This window comes from Numenius arquata, chromosome 13 (assembly GCF_964106895.1).
Source record: "Numenius arquata chromosome 13, bNumArq3.hap1.1, whole genome shotgun sequence".
In the NCBI taxonomy this organism is placed as follows: Eukaryota; Metazoa; Chordata; class Aves; order Charadriiformes; family Scolopacidae; genus Numenius; species Numenius arquata.
The window spans coordinates 19371309-19383808 of NC_133588.1; the positions used below are offsets into that span (position 1 = coordinate 19371309).

The following is a 12500-nucleotide window of genomic DNA, read 5'->3' on the forward strand; positions in this document are numbered from 1 at the left end:
CGCGTATTTTTTCCTCCACATAATTCATATTAAGAAATCACATTCTATATGGTATGGGAAGTAACTCTTTTCTTTACTAAGAAATAGGAGAACATTTCTTTGGTTTAATTTTTTTTAACAGGAAATATAGCTAAGATGATGCACATAAAACAGGGAGCCAGAGAAACAACCATTCATCTGACAAATCCGTAATATTCTGCTACCTATCAGTAAGGTTGAGTACTAGGAATGGCCTATTACACTAGAAAAATTATCAACAGGTGATGGTATGTCATAAAAATCACACCTCCACTGCAGTGTGCTAATCTTTCTACCAAACTTGTGGCTTATCTAGGTAAAAACCCTTTTATTTAACCTTTTGCTAAATAAATGAGCAAATGAATGCAGGTTTCCAGTTCAGCGTTTGGGTCTCATGTTACTGCTCGTTTACACAAGCTCCTGAAAGCCAACTAGAAGAAGAGCAGATGTATCTTCATGTCACAGGAGCAACTGAGTCAAGTACCACCAAGAAAGGGATCCACAATTAGCCTCAGGTTTGGCTGTACTAGTAACTATAAAATCCTTCATCTTATTCAAGTGCAATATGGAAGTGGCAGACAAACACCCCAACTTACTGATCTGGATGGATCACAAAAGCACTGAACAGCAGAACAAGAAAAACGCAGGAAAATTTTCTGAGACAATCATTCTGTATTTACACTCAATTTCACAATCAATTCACACAGCTTTTAACTCCTCTATGCACCATCTTCACTGATCATAAATTTTATTCTTGTGAAAAGAATTCCTAGAGAAAAGAAATGACTGGGCAAAGGCAGTTTCTTTTATCTTTTAGCTTAATTCTTTCAGCTGTATGTCAGGAAGAAAAAAAAAAAAGAAAAAATACAGAGAACTTGAAACTAATTCAGCTTGAATGGGACACTACTTAATTTTCAGAAAAATGTTATTGTGTTTCACATCTTTAGCTTCCAACGCTCCAGAGAACATTAACAGAATAGCCATTTTACCAGTGTACTTCCTTTCTGCACCTCTTGATTCTTGATAGTTGTCTTTTCTGCTTTGCTGTCATAAACAGGGAGGCAAAATTTAGAACTTCCCTGAAATAATTATTCAAATGTGTCCTGTATAAACCATGATTCGTCATAATTGAGACTGAATTAAAATACAACATTTGAATTAACGTTATCTATCTGAATCCATGTTAATCAAGCTTTTAGCAAGGAATTTCCAGAGCAGCTCAGCAACAGGAGCGAGTGCAGACAAACGGCGCTCTTGGGATACTCTAAATAATTCCATTTCTTTCAAGGCAGCCTGTTGCTTCCGTATGTGTGTCCTGCCTCCCATTCTGGAAGCTCTTTATCACAAAGGGAAAGCCTCTCGTGTACCAGACGGAACCCCGCGTCACCCAGCCAGTAAAGCCAAGAGCCGGTATCTCAAATAGCAAACACAAGACTAAAGGCTGGGTGGAGAGAGGCCACGAAAACCTTGAGAGCAAAGACAAGCAGTCCAAAGTTCATTCCACCGGGAATGGTCAGACAACTAAAGGATTTCTGGAAGCTGGTCATGAGATCCTAGTAATGGAGAAAGAGCAACCCAGCAGCACCTGAAACGTGTGCTTATGGGATAATGCTAAAAACGTTTCCTCAGGGTCAACAAGAAGGACCGGTTGCTGGTCACACTGGAGACACTGGGCCTGGCCCAGCTGCCCCAGCTCACAGCCAGAAGAAACCATAGGAGAATATGGATCTACGCACTGAAGTCAAGAAGCACACACCTCCGTGTGGCGTTACACTGCCATGGGGCTTGACTGGAATGAATTGAGCACATCTCTTCATCCTGTGCCCTCTTTCTAGGTTTCCACTCCCTACTTGGCACATGCACTTCATTATCCCAGTTTTTTCATATCCAGGCTATTACAACACAGCAATTCTACTTTTTTTAAATGGTAGCTTATCTCAGAAAGAGGAAAACTTCACTGGTGTAGCTTTATTGATGGACTGTAGTCACAAGGCGTTCCCCAGGCACGTGTGCTCTATGCTGTCTGAGCAGTTACACTGATACAATTTGCTGTTCAGAGAATTACAAGCTACGGTGGCCAACGCATTGAGCACAGATCTGGCCTGGGGGCCAGTCTGCAAGAACTCGGAAGACAAGCACCTGAGATGACACACGTGTCCTACACGGTGTCCGAGAAAAGGAGCGAGAGGGAAGTTTGGGACTGGAGACACTGAGGCCCCTGTTGTACTTGCGTGCTGATACAGGACCGAATTTCACCTGTGTTTTTCATCACAGGACGGCCACAGAGTCCTGCAAGTGCATGAATTGGGCAGCTCTCAATTTTTCCTTTACTAAGGAATTTCTACGCTACTTTAATTTAGAAATCTCTAAGACAATACTATTGGAATGTCGTCTTAGTTCCCCAAACATGGTGCTAAAGCTCTGCCATAGCTGTAACTGGCTCCTCCACACAGTACACTCTAAGTAAAGGCTGAGAACACTTCTCTTTCCAAAAGTAAGATTTAAATGCACAAACTCTGCATTTATTTGGATTGCCACAAAATTTGATGTGTCTCAGGAAGTGCAAATTGGGTCAGCTGGTGTATTTCAAGACTAGAACTGCCTTTCCATCTCCATTCCCAAAAAAATCTCTCATGTGCACAAAAAAACCCCAAACTTTTTCCCTTAAAAATTGCCAAGTTGCTGCTTTTTTTTTTTAATATAACCTGGTGATCAAACTCAGGTGGTGTCAATCATTAAGTTTAAACTCTAGGTGGCACGCTGTAGGCACAAGCCTTTTGGGAAAGCAGTATTTAACATTCAGAAGGGAGATGAGCTCTACAAATCCATCCGAACGCTCACATGCCAAACACATTACACCGCTCCCTAAAGTGAATCTGAGGCAGCAACGAGACACTATTTGCAAGGTTTAAACTCTCCAGCACAGCAGCCACCCGCCCTTGCTGAGCAAAAGCAGCACCCAGCAAGGATGAGGGTGAATCTACACTTGCACTGAAAAGGAATGCATGTTGCTAAGGTCTTTTCCACCCCAGGAATCTATTTGGGAGTAATTCAATATGAGAACAGAAAAAAAGTCTCAACATTCAAAACTATTTTAGGAAAGAAAAGAAGCTGCAGGAAACAATATTGCAGCGATGACTGCTTGCCAAGTGCCACATTCTTTCCTGACACAGATATGCCAGGAAAGAAAGTTAATTTATACAATGTTCCTAAAGTCACAGGGCAGGGGTGGCTGTAGTGAGAGAAAATCACACGTACCAGGAGCACAGTCCGAGGCTCGGGAAAAAACAAGGGCAGAGAGACCTCCTAGAAGACAAGCCCTGTACAGGAACGGGACCTGGCTTAGACGGACAGCTCACTTCATTACTGGATTTTGTCACTATTTTAAAAAGTGTAATTCTGTATGGAGTTTTTTAAAAACTGGCCTTTTAAAAATCAAATTATCAGTCTCATTACTGCAAGGGATTTAGACCATTGATTCACCTGGTGATTCGTTAGCACAGCAAAACTAGAAGAGCTGTTTTAAAGCCAGATAGAGTCGAGTTGAATTAGAGCTGTAATCACAACTTGAGAGTAATTCTTATCCAACCCATTCTCAAAATACTAATCTGAAGAAATTTATCATTACAAAAGAAAGGTGTGAGAGCTATTAAAAAAAAAAAAAAAAAGAGAGAGACAAGAATGTAGAGGTGCACAAAGACTTACACTTTTGTTCCATGTCTCTCATCTCTTCTGGAGGAATTTTCATCTTATCAATATGTTCTTGCAAGACACTGGCCCATTTCTGTAAAGACTCCATAACAGTCCAAGGTCTAGACATATCTGCCACAAAGACTACAATGGTGTCCTGCAGGGACTCCGCAGAAACCGCGAACTTCAACAGCCCTTTATGGTACAAGTCTCCATCCAGGATCCAAACGTTGCAGCGAGTATGATCTGAAAGGAAGAGGCACACTTGTAACTCCACAGATGCCAACTTTTTGCTCTCCTAGGAGTAGAGAGATGAGCACCTTAGTGTTAAATGAAAGACCAAAGCCCAGCTACCAGATATCTTGCCTGTTTATTTTTAATACACGCATAAATATCGACATTACTCGGTAGAGGCTTTCATTTAACAGGATTTTTTCTTGGTTCAGAATCTTTTAGTTTAAAAAAATAACTTCTGTTCTTTGCCTTTTACTAAGGACAGCTAACACACCAGTTTTTAGACACTGCACAGCATTCCTGAATTTGAAATACGTATATTCCAAGTAAAACCAAAATACGTGTGACACACAGGCAGCTCCAAGTTCAGAAGGGGGTGGTTAGAGCCGGGCCCCGCAGAGAAGCCTTCTCTGTCCCTCAGACACATAAGCTGGTTTAACATCTCTCAGCAGAACTAAGCCGCTAACAAGATGCGGGCAATAAGCAGCTTAGGTTTCCAGCACAGGAGGAGGAGCAGCAAACACATGATAAACTACAACCTACCGAACTTTGAAGCTGGGCTACCTGCTCTTAATTCACACTGACTTGGCTCCTACTTTCAGACTCCTTACGAAGGAGTATTGGACAAAAGATCTGGTATTTTAGTTTTTATGTTTCTCCCCCCAGTGTTTTGATAGTGATTAGGTATTTTTTTGTTGAAATGCAAGGTGAGGCGGTGAGGAGAATCAGCTGGGACAGACAGCTGGCAGGAGAAGCTTTACCCCAAACATGAGCGAGAATAGAAGAAATTGGAAAGGGAGCATCATCCAGGAATGATGTGACAGATACTCTGAACAACCAATTCTGTCCAAATTAAAAAAAAAAAAAAAAAAAAATTAAAAACTACATTATCCTCAGAACTTCCTCCTGAAAAGGAACAAGTCCATTTGTTTCTATCTTCTAGACTCTTCCTAGTACCTCTTCCAAAGTAGTTCCCGTTCTACTACAGCTGTCCAGAGGGAACAGGGGGTCTCCATAGATACTACATACTAGATATGTGAATTCTGAATTACATGGATCAGCAAAACAATCACTGCAGAGCCAAGATTTTTCAAACAGCCACCGAGCTTCATCATTACTCTGCCTCACTACATTTCCCTGCCCTGTGCTCCAAATCTTTTAACTTCACAAAATAAATCCAGTTGCTGCAGCTATCATAACTTTAAGAAAGAATCCATCAGGATCAAAAACACTGCCTTTAGAAAAAGGCAAAAAAAAAGAGTAGAGATATACATACTACATTTCTAATCAGGTCTTGGGTAAAATTACTGAACAGCCAAGTTACAGCCAGATTACATCAAGATCTATCTGTGGGCAGACTTCATTTAGCATTTGTGATGCTCCTGCTGTCAGGCTGTCATGAGACATTCCAACATCAGCCAGCACACAAACAAGCCAAGAGATACGCTTTTAACTTAAAGATCTTCTTTCTTCCAGCTGTGGATCCATCCTTTGCAGTAAACAGTTTGGATAATCGTTGTGTATCTAAGAAATTTGCATATTCATCAAATGTTTCCCCCTTCCCTCCCCATCACTTGAGGACACCGTCTCCCTGGTATCACACGGGATTCTCACAGCACTGGGTGCACCAACCTAAAGCTCTCGGAAAGATTGGTAGAAGTCTGGAAAAGCAGCAAGGAAGCCAGGACATAATGTGAGCACTTTCACAGGTTTATGGTTACACAAGAGTAAATGAAACATCTCTGCAGGACTCTCTTATCCCCTGCATTCCAGAAGCATCCTTTGTATATTCCCAAAAGCAGAAATCTACCAGGGAATAAAAGCCCTGTCAGCTTTCTAGGAGTGAAAGGTTATTAACAGACATTAACTAGGTCTACGCACAACTGCCTCCTTGAAGCAAATACGAAAGTTTTAATAACTGAACTTAAGCCTACCCGTAGTCTATGAAAGTTTACAGCTCTCACCAGCACTTCCACAGTTTCTCCTGTGGCGAGTGCTTTGATCACAACAAAGACTTTCACACCTCAGCAAGTAACAAAAATTAATAAATATCCTAATTCACTCCCAAGTCACTTTTTTCAGCCAAATTCTAAAGGTTACCAAGGTTTTGTTTGCTAAACACCTCTGTCCTACCTAAGGATTCGGTTTCTGCTTAACATCTAGAATACAGACTGGAACTAGAATAGAGGTGGAACCAGAATGCAGTTGGAACTATCACTCAAATGAAATCAATCTGCTAGGGCCACTGGGAGCCTAGCACTCACACTAAAATGTACTTTAAAAAAAATAACACTGTATGAAAATGAAAGGTTTTCCTCCTTTCCAACTCTAACCATTCTATGATCCTATGGCTTGTGATTTACATTTGCTACAAATACAAAACACACTTAAAAATACAGTACTGGTGGTTCACAGTTCAGCAAGGACTCGATGGCAAGTTCAACTTTGTCAGCACCAGATCAAGCTCCAATTAGTCCGATGATGTGAATGGTAACGGGGCCTTTCACAGTGGCTACGACACGAGACACCAAACCATGGCAAACAATTACCAGATCCTGTTGGAAAAGCAGGTGCTACCTATTAAAGACTATTAAAATAGCTGCTAAAACTACAATTCTAAATCCTGTGAATATTTCGTTATCCCTTTAGCCACGAAGAAGAGTTTCCAGCTTTGATGAATTTTACTGCAGATGGTTGATTCTGTGAATTGCAACTACATCTCCTGCATCTATTCAAAAGGTATCAGTGTAATTAGATATCCCTCGTCCAAGCTGTCAAGAGAAGCAAAACAGGGAAAAATAATTTTCAAGAGAACTACTTTCAAGATGTTGACAAAAAAACCCCCCAATTTCCCCATTAGAAACTGGTGTACCAGCAGCACTTGGCTCAACCTGGAACAACCAGTTCAACTGGAATATGCATATGATATGACTGAGGCCAGTCCAAACCTGAGGCAAAACCCCAAGACTACCCGATTTTGTTACAAGTAAGAACGCTACAAGAGAATGGCTCTGCTTCGTTGGCGCATTTGGCAGAGTCAGGAGAACTGCACTGCACTGGTAATTTGAGGCAGTTCACCTGAAAGTGCTCTACGGCGTTTTTAATTACCAGGTAACCCATACGGCACTGCCACAAAACCAGTCTGCAGAGTTTGTCTCACCGTCTCACTCTACATCCTCAGTTTAACCCTGCCCCACCACCACAAGAGACTGAAAGCTACTCTAGAAATACATACCCTTTAACGAAATTATGCAGAGCCTCTCTGCTGCCTCCTACAAATTAAGAGTCTCAGCTCTCAAAAATTAAGATTCTTAACTCTAAGATCCTCAGACTAACCAGCAGAGATACAAAGCATCTGCTCATCACAAAGAAAGGCATAAAATTGGCATAAAACACAGTGGTGATGTGCATCTTGCCATCCAAGCTGGGTACCAGCCTCTGCCATGAAACAAGCAGATGACAGTGAAAACCAGAAAGGCGGTGGGCATCTGTGTCAGCCACAGGGGTCCTTCAAAAAAAGGGGTGCTTTCTACACATCGGTTTAACTTTTGTATATATATAGAAGAACAATTTATCACTGATCTAATCTTTAGGGAAAAAGACAAAAGTAACTGTAAACTAAGATACACACCTAGCAATCGAAAGTAATTCTACTTCAGTGTAGGAGGAGCCAGACTCAAATATGCCTTAAGGAGGAAGGGGCCAGGGAAATAAGCAATACAGATTTTCCTTAACATTTCCAAAGGGAGCTTTGAGGTAGACAGTGACTCGGCACTATGGCCAAAATATTTCTCCTGGACAGAATAAACTCTTCTGAAATGAAGAGAAAAAAGGCAAAGAGAGCAAAAAAAGCTTCTGGTACCTGGGAGAGAAGCTGGAGAGATCTCACTCCACTACAGTTTCAGTTACCAGCGTCAATTTGACACCCCTGGAAAGCCTTGTGTTTTGTTGGTCGTGAATAGGTCAGGGTGTAATAAAAAGGAGATCCCCTCAAAACCGAGTATGTGACAGTGAGCTCCTAAACGCCTATTTTCTGTTTCTTTATGGCTTCAAAAAATTGTGGGTCAATTATAAAGGCTTTGTTCCTAAATCTCTATCTGAGCACATACACATCTAAAGTCTGCAAAGTTTTTAAAGAGGCAAAATCAAACCTGTCCTAGAGAAGGAAGAGCATTATCTTTGCCTGCTGGGAGGTCCTGACCCACTTTGCTATTTATTTTGCTTGCTGATGACACTAATGAGACAGAAAGGAAGAAGGCGTGTATTATTAGATCCTAACACATCCGTTACAGGGACGCACGAAGACCTGAATTCTCCAGCCGAGTCTGGTAGTCAAAAGTCTTTTCCCTGCAAGTGCTGCCTGAGTTCTTATGACAGGCTTCTCCTAATCACCGCAAATACTGCTTGCTTCCAAATACTCAGGAAGAGCCCCAAAATACTTCCAAAGTAGGGGCACCTTTGAGGTTTGATAGACAGCACCAGGAAAAATAGCACACCAAACATTTTTCTGCTTAGAATACCATCCCCTTTGATGTTGCAAGAAGCTTGGTGTCGCAGGCTGTCTGAACGCTCCTCATCATAGGGGTTTTTTCCCCCCTGAAGTATTTATGCAGCACTAAAGAAGATCGTGCATGGTGAGAAAGCACTTACACCAAGAACCTCAGGAATGGCTCAGCACTTAAAATCACAGCACAAAAGGTTTTTAGGAACTGCAAGATCATTTGGCCATTGAAGGCGCAGGCAATGTACTCATCCTTTAGTTGTGCCTAACTTAGTATCCAGAGACAGTTTATTACCACGTGAGCGCGGGACCAATCTCCATAACAACCAGTCACATATGGTACTTAATCACTCGTGCAAGCCTTCAGTACATTTCCATCTCCAAAATACCATTACAGGATCTTCCTAGTACCTTTGTTTTCAGCAACACAGGTGAACCACCATCACCGCTTCCCTCTTCTGAACTGAAGACTCAGAAGGAAGTCATGAACAGGAGGACCGTCATTCCCCATTTTTGAAGAGGGAAACTAACACAAAGATATCCAGCTGTTTGCCCCAAATGAGACAAGCAGAAGCAGATCTAGTAGCAAGGATACCAAACCCACTCCCCACCTCTTCCTGTCCCTAACCTTTCTAAAAATAGGAGTATTCTGATCATTAGATCCGCTTTTAAACAGTCTCTTGTCGTCATCCCCCTCTCATACAGTAGAGAAGAGCAAGCATCAACAGCCACAAAGAGAAAGACACGAGGCAAAGAAACAAGTTCCAATTTGGGAAAAGAAAATCCTAATTTCACTGAATTTCACTGAATTTTTAGAGTTGGAAGGGACCATAGAGATCATCTAGTCCAACTCCCCTGCCGAAGCAGGATTGTCCAGAGCATGTCAGAGCATGTTACTCAGGACTGATTGTGACTTTTTGTTCTGTTCTTCACTCATTCAACTCTAACATCTCCGTTACAGTTAACCAAAATTCTGCACACAGCCCCCGCAAGAAAACGCCAACCCCCCCACGCCCACAAATCCCTACTGAGAATTAAATTCTCATGGCCATATCACTTACTTTCCAGAGTTATCAGGAGTCATAGCGAACGACAATCTATCTGCCAATAAGTCAACATCAGCAAATGGATCTGCCCTAAAAGTAAATGGATCCCGAGCGCTGCTCACGTGTACCTTTGCCTCATACACAGGTCAAGCCGTAAGAAGGGCAAGAGGGGGAAGGTACACCGCACGCAAAACGCATTTCACTTTTAAGACACTGATACAGCTTCTAAAACATACCCAACAATGCTGGAATCAACTGCTTGGGCGTGACCCAAAATACACTGATGAAACCACAGTTAGAGAAAAAGCATGTCAGCTACTTAATTACACTGAAGAGATTACATATAAAATGAACTTACCATCTCTGTCCTCATCGTGAATATTTAGATACAAGTATTCCAGGCCTCTTCCTTTCTTGCCGTGCTCTGCTCCCTGTATTTTAGCCATAAGTGTGGTTTTACCTGAACCATCATCACCTGCCAGTAAGTTTTTACAGGGAAAAAAAGGCAATTTCAGAATTAATTTTAACTTTGCAGAAAAGATTTTTGAAGACACACTTAAGTAATCAGAAATATCTTTGTACATTTTTGGACTGTGGACATTTTATTTGTTGTTTTCTTTCAAGTATTCCAGCTAAAAGCAATGGCTTATATCATGACAACAGGAATGAAGCTCTTAAATATTCTGTATTATGTTGCATTTGTTTAGATACAAACAAAGATCTAGATCTATGTTATAAATCTAGCAGCATAAACCAGAAAGAACATAAACCCACCAGCCTGAAGACAAAAATATCATAGTTTATATAACATAACCTGATTGTAACAAACTGGTGTGTCAGTTCCTTCACATCATTGTTTTAAACACGCTTTGTTTCTACCAAAAAAAAAAAAACACCCTAACCCAAACCCAACCAAACACCACCCGACTGCCTGCATGTGCTACTTACCAAAAACAAGAATATTTTTGCCCGATGGCAATTTAGATCTTGACCGGGTAGAAACTTCACTCAGTATGGAGGACCTAGAAGAGGAGCAGCGTTCTGGTTGGTCTGATGGGCACCGGGACGTGCGCACACCCCCACAAAACACCCCACACAACACCCCAGCCCTCGCCTTTTGACAGCGCCGATGAGCTCAGCAGATCCGCCCGGGGCCAACCCAGTCACATCCATTCCATTTACAAGCTGGACACGACGTCAAAAGGTTCAAGTTCTTTTTTAAAAGACCTAAAAGGCGCCACCTTTTTGAGAGAAGCTGTCACCGTTTCCAAGACACAGGCAGTGACGCTCGCTTGGGTTTTTCTCCCTTCTAAGAGGCCACGATACTGCAAAATGTTACTTTTCACCTGATGACTGACTCTTCCCATGACCCATCCCTGTATTTTACACACCGTTTTTCTGCCGTTACAGCGTGAAACGCTGTAACGGCAGAAAAACGGTGTGTAAAATACAATCCAAAAGACGTCGCAGCGTTTTTATGCTGTGAGGTGTTACAGGGCACACAACCGCCGGCGCCTCTCCCGCAGGGCCCGCAGCCTCCCCTCGTCCCCGCCGCCATGCCGGCCTGCCTCAGCCGGCGGACGGGCTCCCCTCCCGCGCCCCGCGGAGCCGGCGGGACGGCTCTCCTCAGCGGGCGCCGCCGCGGGGCCCGACCGCGGCCCGGGCCGAGGCTGAGGCGGCCGGGCAAGAACGGCGGGAGCCCGCCCTGACAGACCCGGGACGCCCGCTGGCCCCCGCCGCCGGGCTGCCGCGGCCCGGGAGGTACCGCCGCCGCTCACCAGAGGTTCTGTCCCTCCTCCTCCTCGCTGGGGAGCTCGGCGCCGCCGGGCCCCTCCGGCCCCAGCAGCTTCTTCTCCACCAGCACCGGCGCCATCTTGCCAACCGCAGCCACAAAGAGTGACCTCACCCGGCCCCGCCGAGGACCCCGCTCCTCCCCCGCCCCGCCCCGCCGCTGTGCGGGCGCCCCGCTCCGCCGGCCCCGCCGCCGCCCCTCGCCCCGGCCGGCCGCTACCCTCCCCCCCCCCCCCCGCCGCCGGTCTCCGCCGCTCCCCGCCGGCTTCCGTGCAGGCGGCACCCGGGCAGCCCCGGCAGCGCTCCCCGCCCTGGGCGGTGCCCGGAGCCGCTCCGGCCGCCGCCCGCAGCGCCCCCTGGCGGCGGGGAGTGCCGGGAGCGGGCGCTGCGTGACCGGTCCCCGCTGCGGGGGGAGGCGGGCGAGGTCCCGGCTCCGGAGAAAATCATAGAATCATAGAAAGATTAGAGTTGGAAGGCACCTTGAAGATCATCTAGTTCCAAGCCCTCTGCCATGGGAAAACATCTTTTTTTTTTCCATAATGCAGAAAGTGAAATGAGAATGAGGGTGGGGTTTGTAACTTTTGTGTATGTCCCTATTCCAGATCTCCCTCTCGAATAAAGAATAAAAACAAAACACAAACACAAAACAAAAAGAAGAAGTAACTCAACAGTGCAACGTAACAAAACAAATAGCATTCCAACAGTTTGGCAAGTGATGAGTTCACCTGAGATTAAGTGATTTTTAGGCAGTCTGTAACAAAATGCTGCTTTGCAATAAAAGTAGAAAGGCAACAAATTCTTAAATCATCAAGAAAGTATACAATCACAATGAAGTTTATTAGTTTCTTTCTATTAACTCTCCACCCCCCTCTTTATCCCCATATCTGTTGCTTATCTACTACAGTAGGCTGCAAAACATACAATCCAAGAAGGATTGGCTTGAAGGCATTTGATGTTTGTAAATAAATCCACAATAGGATCCGAGCTGAAGAGGTGATACATGAGCAGCCTACTAGGACTCGCCCCTTTTAAAATCATCATTGCCCTTTAATTGTCACCCAAATTCTTACACCCCGACAGGACCCTGCTCCCCGGTGCTCCTTCAGCTCGAATTCTGCAAGTCCAGATGTTGATATTTAAGTACGCTGCTTTGAATACCTCCATTCAAAGACATCTCTTACGGATGCTCAAGTATTTTAATAAGATAAAAAAACAAAGTG

At 44.0% G+C, this 12500-nt stretch overlaps 1 protein-coding gene across 4 annotated transcripts in view; it reads right to left on the bottom strand.

The window, feature by feature from the left end:
- The window catches only part of DYNC1LI2 (dynein cytoplasmic 1 light intermediate chain 2), a 28655-nt gene extending 17230 nt beyond the window's left edge, over positions 1-11425 (bottom strand). The window contains exons 1-4 of one of the 4 annotated variants that reach the window (XM_074157816.1): positions 11268-11425; positions 10438-10511; positions 9848-9964; positions 3724-3954 (exon numbers count right to left, since the gene is read on the bottom strand). In XM_074157816.1, coding sequence (XP_074013917.1) covers positions 3724-3954; positions 9848-9964; positions 10438-10511; positions 11268-11362 — 517 coding nt within the window. In that variant the 5' untranslated portion in view covers positions 11363-11425. The remainder of the gene's footprint in view (positions 1-3723; positions 3955-9847; positions 9965-10437; positions 10512-11267) is intronic. The other 3 variants (XM_074157813.1, XM_074157814.1, XM_074157815.1) reach the window with 3 other exon arrangements.
- Between the last annotated feature and the right edge of the window lie 1075 nt (positions 11426-12500).